The sequence below is a fragment of the Jatropha curcas genome, chromosome 8 (genome assembly GCF_041381405.1).
Source record: "Jatropha curcas cultivar XTBG-Jc1 chromosome 8, XTBG_Jcur_1.0, whole genome shotgun sequence".
NCBI lineage: Eukaryota > Viridiplantae > Streptophyta > Magnoliopsida > Malpighiales > Euphorbiaceae > Jatropha > Jatropha curcas.
Genome location: NC_143158.1, coordinates 281,988 through 303,567, shown reverse-complemented (window position 1 = coordinate 303,567; position 21,580 = coordinate 281,988). Strand labels below are relative to the sequence as shown.

General features: G+C 36.4%; 5 protein-coding genes across 6 annotated transcripts; 4 read left to right on the top strand and 1 right to left on the bottom strand.

Annotated features, from left to right (window-relative positions):
- Positions 1-3,140: 3,140 nt before the first annotated feature.
- LOC105637490 (putative WRKY transcription factor 17) lies at positions 3,141-5,184 on the top strand. Of its 2 annotated transcripts, XM_012220961.4 has the most exons (3): positions 3,141-3,989; positions 4,587-4,712; positions 4,806-5,184. In XM_012220961.4, the coding sequence occupies exons 1-3, from the start codon at positions 3,259-3,261 to the stop codon at positions 4,981-4,983; spliced, it is 1,035 nt and encodes a 344-aa protein (XP_012076351.1). In that variant the 5' UTR covers positions 3,141-3,258; the 3' UTR covers positions 4,984-5,184. The 2 variants fall into 2 exon arrangements, with proteins under 2 accessions (XP_012076351.1, XP_089580911.1); XM_089724785.1 differs by lacking the exon at positions 4,806-5,184 and having other exon boundaries at positions 4,587-4,716.
- A 1,187-nt stretch (positions 5,185-6,371) lies between these two features.
- EXO70G1 (exocyst subunit exo70 family protein G1) lies at positions 6,372-9,641 on the top strand. The gene is made up of 2 exons (XM_020680683.3): positions 6,372-6,613; positions 6,794-9,641. The coding sequence occupies exon 2, from the start codon at positions 6,982-6,984 to the stop codon at positions 9,031-9,033; it is 2,052 nt and encodes a 683-aa protein (XP_020536342.1). The 5' UTR covers positions 6,372-6,613; positions 6,794-6,981; the 3' UTR covers positions 9,034-9,641.
- A 2,049-nt stretch (positions 9,642-11,690) lies between these two features.
- Positions 11,691-12,851, top strand: LOC105637488 (protein OXIDATIVE STRESS 3 LIKE 4). The gene is made up of 2 exons (XM_012220959.4): positions 11,691-12,351; positions 12,445-12,851. The coding sequence occupies exons 1-2, from the start codon at positions 12,017-12,019 to the stop codon at positions 12,833-12,835; spliced, it is 726 nt and encodes a 241-aa protein (XP_012076349.1). The 5' UTR covers positions 11,691-12,016; the 3' UTR covers positions 12,836-12,851.
- Positions 12,852-14,211: 1,360 nt separating this feature from the next.
- LOC105637487 (Peptidyl-tRNA hydrolase II (PTH2) family protein) lies at positions 14,212-15,096 on the top strand. Its single transcript, XM_012220958.4, has 2 exons — positions 14,212-14,721; positions 14,814-15,096. The coding sequence occupies exons 1-2, from the start codon at positions 14,347-14,349 to the stop codon at positions 14,994-14,996; spliced, it is 558 nt and encodes a 185-aa protein (XP_012076348.1). The 5' UTR covers positions 14,212-14,346; the 3' UTR covers positions 14,997-15,096.
- Positions 15,097-15,822: 726 nt separating this feature from the next.
- LOC105637486 (coatomer subunit beta-1) lies at positions 15,823-21,303 on the bottom strand. Its single transcript, XM_012220957.3, has 6 exons — positions 21,105-21,303; positions 18,007-20,066; positions 17,205-17,714; positions 16,622-16,707; positions 16,228-16,469; positions 15,823-16,112 (listed from the first exon to the last, which is right to left on the bottom strand). Exons 2-5 carry the CDS (start codon positions 20,050-20,052, stop codon positions 16,265-16,267), a joined length of 2,847 nt encoding a protein of 948 aa, XP_012076347.1. The 5' UTR covers positions 20,053-20,066; positions 21,105-21,303; the 3' UTR covers positions 15,823-16,112; positions 16,228-16,264.
- Between the last annotated feature and the right edge of the window lie 277 nt (positions 21,304-21,580).

Here is a 21,580-nt window from a genome sequence, read left to right as displayed (position 1 = left end):
TTTAAATTATAATATAAATTTGAAGATAAGTTTAAATTAAAATTTGAATATATTATATTAATTATTGAATGTAAAAAATTAAAATAATTATTATTTATGATAATTTAATATTTTAACAAAAAATATATCTCATGTATGGTCTAAGTATACCCTAATTATATTTTAAATATATATATAATTGGTGTTATAGAAATATCAGATACCAATTATTATCTCATATCAATTTGAAATAAAGCGTTTATTTAAAATATAAGACTTCGGCAATTGACACTATTTGATTGGAGAGTGAATTTGGCTCTAACCTAATCCATTTATCAATATGGTATCAAAACCGAATCTACATATTTTAATATTGAGTCACCTGAAAAGATTTTTATCTACAGAGGAATGAATTAAATCTAGTAAATTTTATCACTGATAATTCGAGTGTATAATTGATAGGACCACTAACATTATGCGCATACCCAAAAATCTAAATAATCAGTAACATTGAAACACCATAATCTTTTTAATGTTTACATTTTATCCATAGAGAATCGAATCTCAAATGGTTGTTTTATATGCTGTCTTTGTTATGCTTTGATTGTTTTTATATAACAAAGAAAAGTCAATTATTATTATGTGGTGAACGCATATCAAAAGCTTAACAAATGAGCTTCCAGATTCATGAATGTGATCATATATTCTTGCTTCTTCCAAATTCAATTTAAAAAAAAAAAAAAAGTCTTTCCATAAATTATTTTTACATTTCCTAAAACAGACGTATGATCCAAGATGTAATTTTTTAAAAAGAAATATCCAGAAAAAAAAAAAATTCAAACTTCGTATTATGTTATAGAATGCATTTTCTAGCTATACTTTGTAGATTGTACAAGTTGTAAGCCTAACAATAATTTGGGGAGGGGAGGACAGAAGCAAGGTCAACTCTTACAAAAAGCAAATTGCACTGAATAATAATAGTATACGATCACATACTACTTTTCTTTTCCCTAATTATAAAATATGTATCCATCACTTCTACTATTTGTTCCTCAAGGACCACGACCTAATGTTCTAATTTTCAAAAATTAAGGTCTTTCCTCCAAAAAAAAAAAAAAAAAAAAACGTGGGCCGACCAGTAATCTCACCTGGTCGTGTCAACTCACACGTTTTTTATATTTATTTATATATTTATATTTATTTTCGCATTCAGTTGACAATTCTGTAAGTGCTCCCCCTTTTTTTTTTAATACTGATTTGATTTATTTTAATGAGATCTTGTAGATTTGTCAAACTGTTTAACAGAATATTTATATTTATTTTCCCCATGACTTTTAGTTTTTTTTTTTTCTCTCTTAATTTCAAAAATAAATATCGATTTTTTTATCTTAAAATAAATTTCATTTTTATAATTTCAAAATTCCATTAACTATTATTTTCAGTTTTATGTTTTATTATATTAATTATTTATCTATACTCGTGCGAAAAGAAATCTTGCTCCAGGAGATACATAAAAATAAAAATTATATATATCCACTTGAATTGGCACCAGCTAATTTCCAGGCCTAATTAAACTCCGAGCAACGTGGCAAAATATAAATAGTCTTACCACTTCGAGGTTCTCGACAATAGATAAATCGTAGTCAACTCTCTCAGTCGCATGTGTACCGTTAGATTAGAACAAGAAAAATCGAACGATTGAAGAAGGATTTTACCGGCAAAACCCGGTCATCAGAAAACAAAAGGAGTTAGTCAACATTTTCAGATTACATAATAAAGGAAATGGCACCACGTGATCCCCGCTTTTGGTCAGCTTTGTTTTTCTTTAACTTGCTATTGTAATTTATTTTCTTTTCACCTTTTATAATCCATCATTAGTCGTACATATACAATAATAATTTTTATTTTTAATTATAATATTCTTAATCAAAATTAACGGTAAATTAGTGACTATTTAAATTTAAAATTAATTATTTTTAAACCAATCTTAATCCAAACTTTTGTCAATCTCTGGTTTGATTATAATTTGAACAATATAAAAAATCAATCCTATTTTAATCATATGTTCTAGAACATAATTTTTTATGCATCATTCATTTTTTTATATTTAGGTGAATGTATCTTAAGGTGGCTTGACTTAATTGATAGTACTTATAATTGACTAATAAGGTAATATATTCCTAAAATATTATAATAATTTTTAATAATCTAGCAAAAAGTGAAAATTAAGGAAAGAGGAGGCCTTCAAATGATAACAACATGTATTTATTTGACCAATATACAGAGAAAAAAAAAAGTTTTATTTATGAATTGCATCAGCACCTTTATGGGGGGTAAGACTATAGAAGTTGAGGCTTATAATACTTTTGACATGCTCTTTAATCTGTTGAATGAATGAAAATTCTCCTACATATATAAAAACACACCTGTTGAATAAATCAAAACGAGTTGAATGGACTTTTTAAGTAAAGTGTCGTAAGAGTTTTATATAAAAATAATTAAAATAAGGGTTATTATTTCATTTTTTTTAATTTATTATGAGACCCAACAGATCGAAAGAATATTGCAATCCATACAAAAAGTAATCTTCTACCTTTACTCATCAAGTTGCACTCTTGCGGTGGAGAGGTCTTTAGGGATATAAAAGTAATAAAAATTTCAATTCATGTTCAGGGATATATATTTTTTAAAATACTGCTAGTTAATTTTATTATTTTTATTTTTTGAAAATATTAATGGTATTATTAAGTTCATTGATTTAAAAAACTCACAAATTCATTAAAAAATATTAATCATATTTTTGATTAAAAAATTCAATCGAATATTTATCTAGACAAATAAACATAATTCATTTTCAGCTTTCACAAAGTCTTATAGTAAAACACACTTTTTCTCACCACGAAATATTCAAAACAACAGCTGATTACAATTTTCAATTATGGGCCCCACCATCCACTCTTGCATAGGATTTTTTTTTTTTTTTGGTTTTCGGTTTGGTCTTCCATTTCTTTATTACCCATCATCTCTTTGAAATTTTCAAACTAATCTCAGCCGTCGGATATTAAACGCTCTTTGACTTCGCTCCTCTCTTTCTCTCTCATCGCTTACCCGGTCATCCAGTCACTCCTTTCGCCTATATCACCCCCTTGTTGTGGCCTTTGCCCCTTACTCTTCCTCTTTCTTTGTTTCCTAAAGCTTTCTGCGTCCTCAGCTTTGATGGCTTTTTAAGCCCACAGGTTTCTCACCAGTAGTTTTCTGTTCTACCTACAAGTCTTAAAGATGGCAGTTGAGCTTATGAGTTTCACAAAACTGGAAGATCAGATGGCTATACAGGAGGCCGCATCACAAGGCTTGAAGAGTATGGAGCACCTGATCCGCCTCATGTCTCACCAATCTAATCACGTGGATTGCAGTGACCTCACTGACATCACCGTCTCCAAGTTCAAAAAGGTCATCTCTCTTCTCAATCGGACTGGTCACGCCCGGTTCAGACGCGGACCGGTTCAATCTCCTCCTTCTGCCTCCCCTTGCTTGTCAACGCTGCCATCTGGTATTTCCTCTCGCTCTCAAACTTCAACCTTATCTCCCACTCCCGTAGCAGCTCCTGCTACTGTGCATCCGCCACCTGTCAACCAACCCGTGACTGCTCCTCCGGCTCCGATCGCGGCTCCAGTGAGCTTTGTTCAGTCACAGCCGCAGAGTTTGACTCTTGACTTCACAAAACCTAACATATTTAGCTCTAACGGTAAAAGCACTGAGCTAGAGTTCAATAAAGAGAGCTTAAGCTCGAGCTCGTCCTTTATGTCTTCAGCTATAACTGGAGAAGGAAGCGTTTCGAATGGGAAGCAAGGATCCTCGATCTTCTTGGCTCCGGCTGTCTCCGGCGGGAAGCCCCCGCTCTCATCGGGTCCGTACAACAAGAAGAGGTGCCACGAGCACGATCATTCCGACGATCTCTCCGGAAAATTATCCGGATCCGCCAGCGGCAAGTGCCATTGCTCCAAAAGAAGGTGCGTGGTAATCTTATATCAGGGCGTATTTTAGCAGTGCCCTAAATTTGTCTTTTACTTTTTGACTGGCACTAGTTAGTTGACTTGAGCGAGTTAACTCATTTAACTCATTGCAAGTATGGTAGCCCCTCACTCACTCAAGAGTCAAAATTCATAAATCTTTAGTCAATGGTGAATGATGGCCTACCATAAATGGACAGAGAAGTGTCGGATTAGAAATACTCCGACACTGACTCAGTTGAGTTTTATGCGAGTAGTCCGAGTTAAATACGATTCGGAACAGTAAAATTGTTTCGGGCTTGGGTCAACGAGTTAGTGGTTGAACACTGTAGTATTAATTTGACACAGCACGCGTGATGGAGACCCGAGAGGATTGCACTTTTCCAAGTGCGTAATTATAGGAGCAGACTAGATGGGTTACTCAAACAAGAAAAATGTTTGAAATGGGTGCTTTAAAAAATGTTTTTGTCTTCATCTGCGGTTGCTTAGGCGACGAATATCTTAACTCTGACCGTTGACAACTCGGCTCACTATAGCAGCATATGGGCATTATAGTTGATGTTGATAATAATATCCTATTTGTTCACTTAATTTCAGGAAAAATCGAGTAAAGAAAACAATTAGAGTTCCAGCGATTAGTTCTAAAATCGCCGATATTCCACCGGATGAGTACTCTTGGAGAAAGTATGGTCAAAAGCCAATCAAGGGATCACCATACCCACGGTAACTATCCTGATCATTCATTTATAACTGATGATCTTATATTTGCAAGAGATCGGACGGTAGATTGACCCTTAATTTGTTTGTTTGTTATAGGGGATACTACAAGTGTAGTACTGTAAGAGGGTGCCCAGCAAGGAAGCACGTTGAACGGGCCAATGACGATCCAAAGATGCTGATTGTGACATACGAGGGGGAGCACCATCATGTTCAAACCGCGATGCAGGAGAACCTAGCTGCTGGCGTAGTGGGGTTAGTGTTCGAGTCACATTGAGATAGAGAAATACAGAGAGAAAGATAATAAACAAATAGGGTAGGATAGCGAGGACTTAGACTTTAGTGGAGGTGGTTGAATTAGACTTGTAAATTTTCTAAATTGCAATTGGAAGGAGATAGATGGGAAGATTCTCCGACTGCCGGACCAGTGTTAAAACAGAAAAGTAAATTAAAAATTAATTATTTTGTAGCTTTATTATTTCTTCTGTTATTTTTATAATTCTTGAATCGGTATTACCAAATCAATTGAGGTCATTGTCTTGAGCTATCTATTTGTAATTCTCAAAGTTGAATTCAAATTTCAAAGCCACCATCCTTTCAAACATTGAAGTTTGAACTTTCTACGCATCCTATTACAGGCACCAGTATCACCTGGTTTGGAGGAAGACACGCAATAAACGACCATTTTTATGAGCAATCATGGAAAATTCGCTTCCCGGAAGGCGACATTATTAGCTAGTCTGTAGAATTAGAACATGATGACCTTTTATTAGTTTTAGATGGTCAAGCTAACCGTTCCGGAATTTTGAACAACAAGCGAAGAAAAAGAAGAAGAACGTGAACCTTCTTTTCAGTTTTGACCGCACGAATTCTCCGTAAAACACTCCTATTTATTGGGCTTTAGTTACAAGTTACAACTTAGACCTGCCCCTTCAGGACCCGTGGAATTTGCTCCGACGCCGACTGGGTTGTAAGTGTAAATAGCACACCTTCTCAAGTTTCAATTGGGCTATAAGTTTTAGAAAATCACTTGTGTTTGGGCCCGGAGACAACCCATTTTACGGATACTAACTTCTACTGGTTTGATTGGGCCTCATTTCAATTAAATGAAAGCCTCTTACAGGAATATGGAATTACGACGGAGAGCACTCGTGTGATTCCTAACAGCAAACTTTTCCGTGTTATAAGTGTTGCTTGTGAGTTTCGGGTCAAAGTCAATTAACTAATCAACCTTTTTTTTTTTAAGCTGCCAAATTGTAAAACAAAAAGTGTTAATAGTAATTATTATTGAAGGCCTTGTTTGAATTATAGTATTAAAAAGGTAAAAATTTATTTAATAAACGCTTCATCACATGTTATGAATCCTATGCATTAAAGCCACGTGTACATCAAAACCCATACATGTGCAAGCTTAATTAATAAGGACTCCACTTTAGTCTTTCTCAACGCTCTCTTACAAGTTTTTATTTTCATCTTTTTTATTTAAAAAAAAAGACGAAATTGAATAAATGCAATCCTTCCTTCTTATATAAGATATAGTGCAATTTAAGAGGCTAATCTAAGAAAGTCATTGAGATACTACCTAATAATTCATGGATTTATTAAAAGATAAGTACAATTACTGAAATTTTTTTTAAGAAAAGGCCACAATACAGTAGCTTTTGCCTTACTGTCAAGCACTTTGGCATTACTGCGTCGGAAATTTAAAATAAAAAAAATTGTAAAACTCTCTCTCTCCCTCTCTCTCGTGAGATTTTAGGGTTTTTCTTTCTCTTTCTGAATCCAGAACCCATCGATTCAGATTCTTACACTGTTCTTCTCCTCTCCAGTTTTATCGTTCTCACCGGGTCAACTCGTTCTTTCAAGATATACTGTTAAAAGCTCCAAACTTTGACCGCTTTTTTCGAGTGAGTTCTCTTTCTCACTTATCTTGCGTTTTTCCTATCTACCTTGAACATACTTCTCTTCAATTTGATAGTTTTGGATTTTTGTATTAGCTATTTTGCTTGATTGGATTTTTGGTTTGGTTTATTTTGGTGAAACCCGAAAGGGTATTGAAATGAAGTTTTGTTCTTGTTCAAGTCCAGGTTGATTTAATCATCATTTTTCGATTAATTCAACTACCCGATCACAGGATCATTCTTAGTTAAACAAATCAAATCTTGATTCCGCCTAGCTTTTCAGCTTATTATTTTAATAATTGAGTGAGATTCAAAGTTCAGAGCTTTTTGATCTTTCGGAATTGAGTTTAAGTTAGAGAATTTGGGGAATTGTAATGGGGGATTCCGTTAATGATAATGGCGACGATAAAGATCGGATTCAGAATTTGTTAGCTGCAAGGAAGTCATTGAAGCTAAGCTTGGAGAAGTCTAAAGCCTTGGGGTCTGCTCTTCAGAAAGCAGGGCCTAGATTGGATGAAATTAACCAGAGATTGCCTTCTTTAGAGGCGGCTGTGCGCCCTATTCGTGCCGACAAGGACGCCCTTGCTGCTGTTGGGGGCCACATTAACCGTGCTGTGGGTCCTGCTGCTGCGGTGCTTAAGGTTTTTGATGCAGTTCATGGGCTAGAAAAGTCTCTTTTATCAGATCCAAAAAATGATCTTCCCGGGTATCTTTCTGTTTTGAAGCGCCTTGAGGAGGCATTGAGGTTTTTAGGGGATAATTGTGGATTGGCAATTCAGTGGTTGGAGGATATAGTTGAGTACTTGGAGGACAATTCTGTGGCAGATGAACGGTATCTTTTGAATTTGAAGAAGTCATTGAAGAGTCTTAGGGAATTTCAAAATGATGATCGAAAGGCTCACCTTGACGGTGGACTTCTAGATGCTGCATTAGACAAATTGGAAGGTGAATTTAGGCGTCTCTTGACAGAACACAGTGTACCACTTCCAATGTCATCACCTTCATCCTTGGGTCAACAGGCCGTGATTGCACCATCGCCATTACCTGTAACTGTTATTCAGAAGTTGCAAGCCATTCTTGGGAGGTTGATTGCTAATAATAGACTTGAAAAGTGCATATCAATCTATGTTGAAGTACGTGGTTCAAATGTTAGAGCTAGTCTGCAGGCCCTTGATTTGGATTATCTTGAAATATCAATAGCTGAATTCAATGATGTGCAGAGCATAGAGGGCTACATAGCACAGTGGGGCAGGCATCTGGAGTTTGCTGTAAAGCATTTGTTTGAGGCAGAGTACAAGTTGTGTAATGATGTCTTTGAGAGGATTGGATTGGATGTTTGGATGGGATGTTTTGCAAAGATTGCTGCTCAAGCAGGTATTCTGGCATTTCTTCAATTTGGGAAGACCGTCACAGATAGTAAAAAAGACCCAATCAAGCTTTTGAAGTTGTTGGATATATTTGCATCTTTGAACAAGTTAAGGCTGGATTTTAACAGACTTTTTGGTGGAGCAGCTTGTATTGAGATCCAAAACCTTACGAGGGATCTAATTAAGAGGGTGGTTGATGGGGCAGCCGAGATTTTCTGGGAACTTCTGGTTCAGGTTGAGTTGCAGAGGCAGATTCCCCCTCCCACAGATGGTGGTGTTCCAATACTAGTAAGCTTTATCACTGATTATTGTAATAAGCTGCTTGGGGATGACTACAAACCTATTCTGGCTCAGGTTCTGATAATTCACCGAAGTTGGAAGCATGAAAGGTTTCAGGAGAGGCTTCTTATTACGGAGTTGCTGAACATAATGAAAGCCATTGAGCTCAATTTGGAGACTTGGACAAAGGCTTATGAAGATAGCATACTATCAAACCTTTTTGCTATGAACAACCACTATCATTTGTACAAGCATTTAAAAGGAACAAAACTGGGGGATCTCTTAGGGGATTCTTGGTTAAGAGAACATGAACAGTACAAAGACTATTATGCTACAATCTTCTTAAGGGACAGTTGGGGCAAGCTTCCAGGTAATTTAAGTAGGGAAGGTCTTATTCTTTTCTCAGGTGGGCGCGCAACTGCTCGTGATCTTGTCAAGAAAAGGCTGAAAACTTTCAATGAAGCGTTTGATGAAATGTACAAGAAACAGTCAAACTGGATTGTGCCAGAGAGAGACCTCAGGGAGAAGACGTGTCAGTTGATAGTGCAGGCAGTGGTGCCTGTTTATCGAAGTTATATGCAGAACTATGGGCCCTTAGTTGAGCAGGATGGAAGCTCCGGTAAATATGCAAAATACTCTGTGCAGACTTTGGAGCAAATGCTGTCCTCGCTTTTTCAACCAAGGCCAGGAAGATATGGAAGTTTCAAAGGCAGGCAGCCCAATGACAAATTCAACGATGGGGTACCAGATCTGCGTCGTACAGCATCTGCAGTTGTTTGATAGTCCAACTGCCATCCCTTATGATGGTTCAGCTAGAAGGAAACTACACTCAAACATCCGCCTATATTGATAAGGGGTCAATTCTTGTTGTGTACATATCAGTATCCTTATGGGCCTAGAACTGTGTCGTTGAATCTTCCTTTTAGGAAAGGAAATTCCTCTTGCCAGCTCTTTCAGTCAAATGCCTGAGGAGAAATTTCTTAAGCTGTTTAAAATCGACACAAACTATTGTATTCCTTGGAGGATTCTGCAAATTGATGGTATCCCGTGAAAGCATATATGTGCCTTGCCAAAAATCGTAGATAATACTGAGGTATAGCTAATCATTTTTACTGATTCATTAAGTTATTAAAAAGCAGGCTGTAAAAACTCTGTGTGCTAGATTTCATGTACCATTCTTTGATATGAAGAGCAATTAGAGGTCTAGCTGGGATGGTAGTAAGTGTGTGTGGGGGTCCTTAATGGATATTTATCCTATGCCATTGTCGCAATTGTACTACAGCCCTTGAGTCTGCTAGAAGGTGGAAAAGCACACCGTAGGCAATAAATTATATGGTCATTCATGTAGTTTTCATTTGACGTAATAGAATTCTTCATTGTTTATATTATATATGCTTACAAGATCTGTTTCAAATGCTTTGATGGATCCATAATTCTATTTTTAAACAAGAGATTCTTTAGCTTCTCGTGGCATCAGTACTTTAGGAAGGATATTTGTTCTTTTGATATATATACAATAAAGACAGAGAGAGTCTGTAGTTCAACAAATTAGTATGATAGTGACAGTTTCTGTTTCTTTGAATAACTCCAGATTGAAGGACCTGTTTAATTTTTCCATCCTAATATAGTTTGCATTCCATGGTTGTAAATTGTATTCCTATATGCATTTTTCTCTTCCACATTGATTGTCTTTTGGAATTACATCTGGGACAGTAGTTTTTTGATTCCTTGCCCATGTTGTAGCCAGTAACATCCTTCCTTTCTCTGCCAAATGCCAATGGCTTGAAATTTGGAAGAATAGACCTTAAGAGGAATAGTGATCCATATGGGTAGTCCGTTGTGTACCTGCAGCTTAACAGCCCATAACACACCCAATTACCCTTCCACTAAATAGCTTCTGGCCCAAATCGAGAATTAGAAGTATTGACTGTTGTGTCTATTTGTTAGAAACAAAATGTAAAACCCAATTGGCAGTCCATGAGAAAGAAGATAATGAAAGATCAGGATCATTTAATTTTATCAGAAAGTTAGAACAAAAGATTGTTAATCCTCCATCAACTAAAGATTTTCCAGAAACAGAATAGTGTTATCAACCATGAGGATTGACTTGTGTGCATGTCGTTTTAATTAAATACGAGTCAAATCCTATTCTAAAGAGAGATAGATAATCTTGACTTTGCATCCACTTCGACCAACCATTTTTCTTGTCAAGTCTCCATCCCATTTCTTCGCATTGGCGTGCAGATTTATTTCTTTTTCCTTCGGGGATGATTCCTTTTTATTTAGAGGTTGACTATTCAAATATATCTTTTTAATTTTATTCCTTACTGTAACCTTACTAGTTATACATATACTGGATTATTTATAATTTGCACGAATGAGAAATATTTTTCTCAAGAAAGAAGAAAGATTTGTGGATTAGTGATCCGGTCGTTCAAGTTTGGCCCCATACTAGATTACTGGGGTAGACGAAGGATCCGTTATCTATAATCCAAATGATGATTCCAAGCGCTGTCTCTTTATATTATAATATTAATTATTTAAAAATTACTAGTTTATCTAATAGATAAGGTGGGTAGGCGGAGCGAGAGTGCACCCATTGGTCATTCTTGGCATTGACCTAATTTCCTCCAATAAAAGCTTGATTAATTAATTAATTACTTGTTTATTAAGGATAGATTAGAATATCTGTCTGCTTAATGAGAAAAATTAAGAAATTAAAATTGGTAATGGTGGGGTCGGAAGACATTTCTTGTCAATGGACATGTGTGGGGTCCTTAAAATGCATTGCAAAGCTTTATTTTAATTTTTTAATTTTATGCTTTGTTACCTTCCATTTTGGCTTTTTAATCACAACTTGTTTTTTAAAATTAACAACTGGATCATCATAACCCGTTTCAATATTCGATCCGTACGATTTGGGTTGAGCCCACTTCCTTTTTTTTAACCTTTTTCACCATTGCCAGTTGTTGTTCAATGCAGTCATGCACACCAGTCGATTGGTTAAAATACCATTTTCATTTTTCGTAAAATTATAAAAATTAGATATAGAAAATAATTCTATGTATTTGTTATCGATACAATTTAAATTTTATATATTTAATTTATTTTTTGTGTGAGAGAATATCTGTTTGGTGCGGAGTTGGACATATCATAATAATATATCCTGCTGACCCATGTTGGTTTAAGAGCAGTTATTTGAGTGGTGAAAATCAGATAATGGCCCAATATCTTATAACTGTCCATGACACGTCATCGCGAACGTGTCAAAGCTAACAAGCTAATACGCCGGCGGCGGATGTTAAATTTTTTTCTTTCCTCCATTTGTAATAACATCGCCCATAGAGTATTGTTATCCGTATAAATGTATATCAGCCGTAGTTTTATACCACTTACTGCATTCTCTCTCTCTCTCTCTCTCTCTGTATTAAATATATGTCTCTGGTCTGCGTATTCTCATTTTATGTTCTTTTATCTTTTCTTTCCTTCTCTGTAAACTCTCATCTCTCTCTTTCCCTCTCTCTATCTCCTCCGTGAAAGGGAAGAAGGGTGGAAAATTTAAAAAATGGAAATCAACACTCCTTTCAAATCTCTTGTTTAATCTTCACCGATCTCTGCCTCTTTCTCTTGCTTCTTCCTGTCGATTAATGACAACAAAGCCCTATCTAGAACCCAAGAGAAAGAGAAGACGAAGAGGAGAAGGGTAAACTCGTCACAAAACGTGTTTTGTATTAGTTCCAGTCTCTGTTTACAGTTTGCGATAATGGAGATCTTAGTCGGTCCCACCTTCAGCATCGAGGTTTCCTCTCCGACGCCGTACGTGGTTCCTCCGTCTCAGGATAAGCACCATACTTCTGCTGCAGCGCCTTGCATCTTCTTGAAGGAGGAGGAGGATGATAACGATGTAGCACAGGGCATGATCTCAAGCAGGATCGGGTCTGGTATTGAGATAAATGGACCGGATGATTCATCGGATAATTCGTCGTCGATTGGAGCGCCGGATGATAGTGAAGAGGATGAAGAGGAGGTCAATAGCGTACTTTCATCGAAAGGAGGTTTGGGTTCTTTAGACTCTCTGGAAGAGTCTCTTCCCATTAAGTGAGTCTTAACTAGTATTTTCTGTTGATTGATTGTCTTAAATAAATTTGGGGGTTCAAAAGTTAATTAAGTAAAAATTGTGCGTGATTGCAGGAGAGGATTATCAAATCATTTCGCTGGAAAATCCAAATCATTTGCGAATATATCAGACATGAGCATCGTGAGTACAGTGAAAGATCTGGAAAAACCAGAGAATCCATTCAATAAGAGGAGGAGAATACTAATGGCAACCAAGTGGTCTAGGAAATCCTCATTTTATAGTTGGCGAAATCCCAAATCGATGCCTCTTCTTGCCTTGAATGAACAAGAAGAAGACGATCATGCTCCTGAACAAGAAGAAGAAGACGATGACGAAGCAAGTCCAACTTCATCATCTGACCAACAACCAAAACTGTCAAAACTGCAAGATAGAAAATTCAAAAATAGTTTCAAGTGCCATAGTTGTTTCTCTCTTGCAGATCTGCAACAAGAACAATATCAATAACAAAATTATTCGTTTAGTTTTTTTTTTTCTTTATTTTGTTTTTGAAATTATATATATATATATATATATATATATATATATATATATAGTTTTGCTCCTATTTTCCAGTTGATGGAAAAGTTTTAACTCATCAATAAATAAATATATCTTAAATCCTAAAAATTCATTTGTTTATTTATTTTCTTGTGCGCTGACGATGCATTGGAGAATTGGGATGGTATATTTTGTTATGGGCGCCTGAAACGAGCACTCCGTAAATAGAAAAAGACAGAAATATCCTCTTTGTGAATACGTTTAGATAAGGATACGATTGACTTTTCAGCTTGGGAATTGACCAGGAGCAATTATACATCTACTATTGTTTTTAAAAAAATTCTTATAACAAATGAAATACAATGGCAAGGTATCTTTTTATTTTTTATATACTTTGGTTTTTAAATCTAGAGAAGGTTGCGTGCCAACTGGGAATGATGACTTATTGAATGTACCATTTCATAATCATGTATATGATCTTTTTTTTTTTTTTTGGGAGCAAATCTTATCTTGATCTTTTATATTATGTAATTGAAAAGAAAAAGGGAATTTCTCATGTGGATATTCAGAGTGTTTGATGTTTTATCTGAAACACTTGCCTTTTTGATCTGTTGAATATGTGCACATGAGATAGATGTCTTTGTCCTGACCAAATTTCTCTAGGTTGGAAATCAAATGATTTTTATAAAATCTTTCACATGGAAAAACTTTACAAACATTTGGATTTATTATCCTTTTCTCCGTTCAATTCAACTCTATAATTTGAGACATAAAAAACATATCTTTTCTTTTGCATCAGAAGTGGCATTATTAGAAAACTAGAAACCTCTGTCCAGCTCACAATGAAAATATCTAATGCTATTCTCCATTTATTTTATTTTTATTTTTATTTTTTATTTTTACCATAGTCAGCTTTTCTAACCAATGAATATTGGGAGCCCATGATTGCATTTTCATATATTCATTTTATCCTTTAACGAGATAGATAAATTGGGAAAGAGAGATGTATTTATATATATCATCACATCACCACAAGAAAGTCAAAATTTCTATATTTATTTGATTTTTGTTTTAGCTTTGAGTAGTTTTTTTAAACATGATCTCCTAGTCTTTGAGCACATAGCACAACGCATTCGCCAATATCAAAGCACTTATCCTGTCTACCGACTAGCAACAAACAATTCCAACAAAATCAGTCCAAAGTCAACATTTGTTTTGGGATTCATACAATTTTAGTCTTGAAAGATTTATTATTTTGTTACTTTGGCAAAATTAAGTATTTCTGAAAATATAGGGCACAGATAGTCTATTTTGATAAAATATAAGGACCATAAAGTAAGTTTTCTTCTTTCTTGTTAGGATTTTAACCCAGATCAAAATAGGCCCATCGTAGGCATATTCTGTTTCTCAGGGCAAGATGCATCCATCCCATACAATTTCACAGCACTTTGGTGCTACTGCCTGTAACCGTATCATCAATGACTAATCTTCTCTCACCAGGTCGCTTCCTTCTCCGCTTCCCCCATTTCACGCCTTCCAGAAATAAAACTAGGGTTGGAGATCTCGTTTCTCTTAATCAGCATTACCCGACTCGACTTGGCTGCAACTCAATGAGTCAACTGACACCTGAGGCAGATGCCGCCGATTCCCAGAAGGACGCCGCGAAAGAGGAGAACTCGGAGGATGTAGTGGTGCAGTACGTGGTGCTGCGGCGAGACCTAATAGACACGTGGCCGCTGGGGAGTGTGGTGACGCAGGGATGTCATGCCTCCGTTTGTGCAATTTGGGCCAACAAAGACGATCCTCACACTCTCGAGTATTGTAGCCCTCAACACATCGATTCTATGCACAAGGTATGAAACTTGCATCTCTCTGTAGTTTGGTTCATATTTAGGTTAGATTGTGACACTGAGTTGCTAGGTTTTTAATTTTTTTGATATGGAAGGTAACTCTTGAAGTGAAAGGAGAAGCGCAGATGTTGAACTTATCAGAGAAGTTAAAAGCTGGAGGGATTGCACATAAGCTGTGGATAGAACAGCCTGAAAACATCCCTACTTGCCTGGCGACCAAGCCTTATCCCAAATCCATTGTTTCAGTGTTTTTTAAAAAGTTGAAGCTTTGCAAGTAATTAGTAATGCACTTGCGAACATTGTTATTTGTTATTCATCCATAAACCAATTGTAGTGTAAGAGTTGCTGAAATAATATTATTCATCTAAGATTTTGGTTTGTTGCTCTGCTATTCTATCGATTTATATTCTATTGGTTAACAAAATTACATTGGTTTGGAATTGGATCGCCACCGTTCAGGATTTTATTCAGGGTCTTATCTCTTTTTCTTTTATATATATATATATATATATATATGAAAGGCATTTTTGTTTACAAATGGAGCCTGAAAAAAAAAAAAAAACTTGGAAATAAAGAAATTATATTGCGTAAATGAGGGAGTATAGGAAGACTAGTCGGGCCCTGGACGATTACATAAAATAACACTGCAAAATCTAGCCCAAACAAACAAAGATCTTTATCTACCACAAAAGTATACTCTGATAGTTTCATCGTCCAAAGAGAGCTCTAACATTCCAACGCCACAACCATATCCAACACCATAGCAGATAGGAAAATCCTGCAAATGAACCATAGCTATCGGACAAAATGTCACTAGGCTTTTCTAGCATCAGTGCTTCGCACAAAGAGAGCTCTATCCTCGAAAACCAAGATGCAACCACGCATCAAAATATACAGAGACGTTCTCTTTTAGAGGCACCACTAAATCCGTTCGGGAGAATAGATAAACAGAGACCTTTAAACAGAATGACAGTCCCAGAGCCTGTGACTTGAAAAGTGAAGTCTTATTATTGTGTTTAGAGACTTCAAGAAGCCCACAATTTACTTAACAATACACATCAAGCTGGAGGTAGGAGGCATGCAAAAGGAAAGGGCTCGCCCATATACAAAGTTAAATGATCAAAATCAATAGTTTCTTCTCAAGTAATAACATACTCAACTAAATAGATGCCTTACAATTTGATGCTATAAGAAAAAGAATTTCAAGCGAAAAATTCTGTTTTAACAACTGAAAAAAGAAAAAAGCTCCAATTTAGCCACTGTTCGGCAATCTTTAACTCTAGAAATATGGCTCCAAATACAACAACGCCACCGCGTAATAGCAGTGCTCTTTCTACGTACAAAGTGAACAACAAAACTGCCAGTAGCGATCTTTCAGCTCCAAAGCTGAACACCTGCATCAATTCAGAAGATTACAGGAAACATGAACATTACAAGGCTTGCAACTCAAAAGGGTGTGCGAGTCAATAACTGTATTGGCCACTAATGTGATTGGAAACAATTGAGTACCAGTGTGATTGGAAATGATACTCTTGATTTTTGACATTTAACTGCTTCCCTTCTGCTTGAGAGTGATCTTATCCCCAAGACTGAGGGCAATACCCTGGGTCTTGCTCCTTATTCTGATGTATCCACTAAGCTTCCCATCCGTCTGTTTCTCAATGCTTACATTTACCAAAGCATCCTCACCAAAGACACTCTTAGCATACAAGTTAGCAGCTAGAAATCCACATTCACCATCCAGTGCAGACCTGAAACTCAGCCAGCCAAACACACTTTGGTCAAACGTCAAAAGCACGATATCTCCAATAAGAAGAACAAGCATAACGAAGTCTTTAGATATTATCTGAAAGACTGCATGCAATCAGTTACAATAATACAATACAAAATAGAAAAAACTTACGGAGCAGTGAGACACTTCATGTTGGTTGACTTAATAATATGGTCAAGGAATTCCTTCTCATCCTGAATTATAGTATTAACAGCAACCTGAAACACATTTTATAACAAAAATTGGAAATCAGAGTCCAGCTGTCTGCCACAAGTGAATGTAGAAGAGAATATTGCAGAAATTAAAGCAAAACAAGGAATAATTAACAGCACACTTCAAGCAAAAGGATGTGAGGGATTCAACATAGGTGCGTCCATTACGCATTCAAGGAAAGGTGAGTACCAAAGTTAACACAGATAAAAAAGAAAAGGTCCACGCATTGATAATCATAACACACAAGTTTGTTACCATAACACACAGGAAAGGATGAAAATTGTGGTCCAGAGGGAACAACAATAACAAGAGTCAGAACAAAAGGATGAAAAACATAAACGCTTCAGAATTCAGTGCAAAGATAATCAACACATCAACCTTTGCATGATCAGTAAGAAAGAAATGTGTTAAATCCCACATCATAAAGGCTTTTTTTTTTTTTTTATTTCAAGTTAAAACAAAAGAAAAGTATGAATTGATAGTTGAAGGAATGCAAAAGTACCTTGTTTTCCCATTCAAACTCAGCCCACATCATTCTAAAAGCTGCATCTGTACAAACTGCAGGGGAAATATAGTCCATAATATCGATGTGGATGTCATTAAGCACGACAACTGTCCGCTCTAGCACATTTGATGTCTCATAAACAATGTTCCCAAAAATCACACCAGTTTCAGTTGAGGACACCTTGATATTGGCCTTTATTTGCTTGCTAGATTCAGGAGCAAGTGTATAATTCTGCGGACGTTCAACAAGTTTAAGATCACCCATAGTTGCCAACTCCAAGCACAGATTCTGAAGAGTTTCTTTTGTCCGATTGATAACTGTAACATCAAGTACAATATCATAGTGATGAACTGTGACATAGGCCTCAGCATACACAGGGTCACTAAAACCAGTGAGCTGAAGGATGCGGTTAAGCTTATTTGCATCATCTCCATCCTTGATAAACTCCCCAGTTGCACGTTTCAAATCATCTTGAACTTCATCTTCCAACTCCAGCTGACTCATACCCTGATTTTAGAGGAAGTCAGTGTTTGCAATAGGATATTAAACGAGTAACCCTTCAAATTATCAAACAATCTAGAATTGATGATGAGTTCTCAAATGGTTGGAAAACAAATATTAATTCCAAAGGAAGGAAAATATAAGAAATTTTCAACTGATCGTTCCAGAACAAAGTAAAAGGAGACAGAATACTTTATGAAAGAACATCAACTTGAAAGAACCTAGAAAAAAATATGTTAATGATTGTAATAGAAACTAACGAACTTTCAATTCCTAAAAATTGCAAATTTTTTCTTACCTTCCTACTCTTCAAATGGTAGAAATCAATAAGGTCATCTGGTTGTGCATGGGAAACTTGAGCTTTTGCCTTTAATTCCTCAGTCTCCCTCAGCTGTTTCTCCGACAGCATTTTTACAAAACTCTGACGGCAAGATTGCAGCCAAATCTTTCTGATGTCATCACCAGGATTGCACAGTAATCTTATGCAGAGAAGAATCCTATCATAAGAATCACTATCAATTGGGTGTGGCAAAACTGGAGATTGCCCTAATTGTATCATGGAAACCATGATTAACAATGCCTGTGTGGATGCCTTGTTCACCTCAACTTTAGAAGGCTGGACTTCTTCCAATCTCAGGACAAGCTTTGTCAGAGTGCAAGCCACAACTGCTCCAAGGTAAAAATCACCAGTGAGAAGAAGGGATCTCAAATTCCCAGAAGCCAATGTCCCTTGAACAATGGTGGGAGGAGAAAATGCAGTTTCAGAGGCAGCACTCTGTGTTGCATAAGTCCCATCAGCAAGAATAGCAGGTCTTCGGGAAGAAACAGTAATGGAATTTGCTTGCTGAGGCTTGTTTGAAGCATCAGGGGCTTCACCTTCTTCTGATATTGAATAAAACGGCAACTCTCCAAGACACTGCTTAATGGTAGCTAGCCCACTTTCAACTTCAGAAAGAGACAGGCAATACTCTCCAATGATCCAAAGAGCACCAGAACAGACCCTTGCAGCTCGTATTTGGTAGAAAGTATCCAATAGTCTAGTAATTATAGAAACCCTTAGTTTAGGATTGGTTTCAATTATCTCACGAACAAACACAATCACATCAATAGCTGAGGCAATGTTGCTATCTCCAAGGAAATCCATCAACAGATGAACCACAGTGCTTGCAACTTCTGGGAATTTAATAGCACAAGAATGAATAGCTTGAATAAGCATTTGTCTATACTCCCCATTCTTCTCAAGCTCTCCACTCTGAGTCTTAACAACTTCCTTCTTCAACATAAGAACAACCTCATTGATGTTCCGAGTTGTAATCAACTCAAGGACAATATCAAGTGTCTTCCTGCGAATGTCAAGATTCGGGCTGGACAGAGCCCTAAGCACATCCATAATAAGGTCAACCATGATATCCCTGTGAGAAGACTTGAGTTCACTGAGTCGATCAAGGACAATAAGCTTTACGTTGTTATCGCTCTGAGACAGAAGAAGCTGACAATAGGTGTTGGCAGCAGCTCTAATGGCAGTAGGTGCGGATGACAGAGAAACAAGTGTCCCAGCACATTCATAAATAACTGCAGTGGAAGGGGCATTTAACAAAGATATAATGATCTTGATGTATTTGCCCTTCTCTCCCCTATTTGTTCTGCACACCTTCCGAATCAACTCCAGCACAACCATCTGAAGCAATTCACCCCATTCAGAAACCCTATCAACATGAGTCAAAAGATAATTAACAGCTCGATCCTGTGCGCATGTAAAAAGCATAAGAAACGCATTCCTCTTTGCAGATTGATCCTGCTCTGTCGAAAGAACCTTCTCTATCATTTCAGGAGCATCAACCAAAAGTTGCTCACCCTGGGGAAGCTTATATATAGCCATCACAGCTGATATAGCATTCCTTCTAATAAAGGGATGCCGGTGCTCCAGATTTTGCAGAACTGAAGGGATTAATGGCTCAATTATTTCTGTCTCATTTAGCCGGCACAGAAACCTTAATGTCACCCCACGAATGTATTCATTTGGGTGCTGAAGGTTGTTTCTCAAGTTTTGGCATATCAAAATCATTTCAGGCAACACACGACCCTTTGCATCAGTTTTGTCAATAATCTCCAAATATAGAAGCAAAAGTTTCTGGATTGTGTGGTCTTCAGATGGCAAAACATATCTAACAATTGTAATGAAAAGTTGAGGAAGTGTTTCACCATTAAGCAAAAGACTGATTGCCTTCTTCATGGCATCTACCTTTGCTGGCACATCATTGCCTTCAAGAGCTTCCTTAATCTCATTGGCAATGGCTGGCGTTCCTTTGTCAAAGTGAATGAGCAGAGTACAGGACTTCTCCATCTCCTCTTTGTTCCCTGGCAATACAATCAATTAATGGAAATTCAAATCAATGGCAAAGATACAAGATAGCTTCATTTCATATAACCAAAAATAAGTAAGCAAATAAGCACACTGGCAACCAGGACAATGTAATGACAGAGAAATAAATTCAAATTGTTTGTCAGGAAAGTATAATTGGCATTTTCCATTTTCCAAATAATATAAATGAATCGAACAAGATATGTGATTAACACCAATAATCAACAACCTATCAATGGCCAAGCAAAGTACTAAGTCTTAGCAGCTCCCTTCCTACTGCATTTGCAGCATCACTGACTGTCTGTCCACCCTGAACCACTCCCAATTCGTGCGACACAGTGACAGTGTGGGACAAAGAACAGAGAATTGAAAACATCTTACATTTCATTTCGATGGTTCACAAAATGCAACCAAAAGCCTTCCGTATGAATGTCTACACTAAAATTCGTCAACCAAATTTTATTTATATTACGGATCTCAGGTGAGGAGTATGCAATTAACAATTTTTCTTTGGTACATTAATTTTCAAACCCGCGGGATTTAGTGGAAATTGGCAGCAAAAAGCAAAAGTTCCCATGTTTTCCTATCCAACTACAAATCTCAATCCATCAGATCTAACATTCAAATTAAAAAATGTTATCTGACAGCTTCGTTTTTATAACAGCCATAAAATCCATAACAGATCTGCACTCTGATAAAAGAAAGAAGGAGCATCATTTTGCTCCCTCAATTCAGATCACGAACCTAAATGTGATACCTAACGACTTCAACTCCTAATTATTTAACCTATGAATCGACATACAAATAAAACTAGATTAGTTTTAATCCTATGGCAGGCAATAAATTGATTTCAAATCGACAAGAAATCAAAATTCAAAACCTAAATCCAGCACTTCCAATAAAAAAGAAGCATCGAAACAACGCGTTTGGCTGTCGAGAAATGTAGAGAAGAAGAGGAGTATAAGGTTCCATCCATTATCTCGGTAATCTAAACAGAGTCCAACAATCAGATAAGAGATTGAGAGTAAACAAACCTTAGGGCGATCAGATCCGAGAAGAAGACAGTGAGTTGCGGCGAAATGGAAACAACAAAGTTAGATGATGTGTAGGAGAGCACGAGAGAATATTTGAATTAATAGAATCTAAAAGGAGCTCATTTTTATAGGGCATGGAGTGAAACGAAATGCTCTCAGATCCAAGATCTACCCCTTGTGCGCTTATAAGCGAAGCTAGCAAGGAAGAGGACGAGTTTATAAAGTGTAATTTTGAAAAAATTTTCACGGTTTTATCTTTCGTAATTATGATTAATCTCAAATGACGTCTCTCAACCAATCGTAGTTTACTTATTTATTTTATATTTTACTATTATTTTTACCTTTAAATTTCCCCTCAAAATAAAAGAAAAAAAAAATAATGACACGGCGGATCGGGGCAGAATTTCAATTTTTTATTTAGAAAAATATTCATAGTAACATCTATTAGAAAAAAGTTTGAAAATGTTTTTTTTTTC

What these genes read in the sequence shown, in the direction of transcription:
- LOC105637490 (XM_012220961.4), top strand. Translation starts at nt 3,259, where the DNA reads ATGGCAGTTGAGCTTATGAGTTTCACAAAACTGGAAGATCAGATGGCT. An exon ending in TGCCATTGCTCCAAAAGAAG is followed by an intron (nt 3,990 to 4,586) that starts GTGCGTGGTAAT and finishes ACTTAATTTCAG; the next exon opens with GAAAAATCGAGTAAAGAAAA. An exon ending in AAGGGATCACCATACCCACG is followed by an intron (nt 4,713 to 4,805) that starts GTAACTATCCTG and finishes TGTTTGTTATAG; the next exon opens with GGGATACTACAAGTGTAGTA.
- EXO70G1 (XM_020680683.3), top strand. Translation starts at nt 6,982, where the DNA reads ATGGGGGATTCCGTTAATGATAATGGCGACGATAAAGATCGGATTCAG.
- LOC105637488 (XM_012220959.4), top strand. Translation starts at nt 12,017, where the DNA reads ATGGAGATCTTAGTCGGTCCCACCTTCAGCATCGAGGTTTCCTCTCCG. An exon ending in GAAGAGTCTCTTCCCATTAA is followed by an intron (nt 12,352 to 12,444) that starts GTGAGTCTTAAC and finishes GCGTGATTGCAG; the next exon opens with GAGAGGATTATCAAATCATT.
- LOC105637487 (XM_012220958.4), top strand. Translation starts at nt 14,347, where the DNA reads ATGACTAATCTTCTCTCACCAGGTCGCTTCCTTCTCCGCTTCCCCCAT. An exon ending in ACATCGATTCTATGCACAAG is followed by an intron (nt 14,722 to 14,813) that starts GTATGAAACTTG and finishes TTGATATGGAAG; the next exon opens with GTAACTCTTGAAGTGAAAGG.
- LOC105637486 (XM_012220957.3), bottom strand. Translation starts at nt 20,052, where the DNA reads ATGGAGAAGTCCTGTACTCTGCTCATTCACTTTGACAAAGGAACGCCA. An exon ending in ACCATTTGAAGAGTAGGAAG is followed by an intron (nt 17,715 to 18,006) that starts GTAAGAAAAAAT and finishes CTCTAAAATCAG; the next exon opens with GGTATGAGTCAGCTGGAGTT. An exon ending in AGTTTGAATGGGAAAACAAG is followed by an intron (nt 16,708 to 17,204) that starts GTACTTTTGCAT and finishes AATGTGTTTCAG; the next exon opens with GTTGCTGTTAATACTATAAT.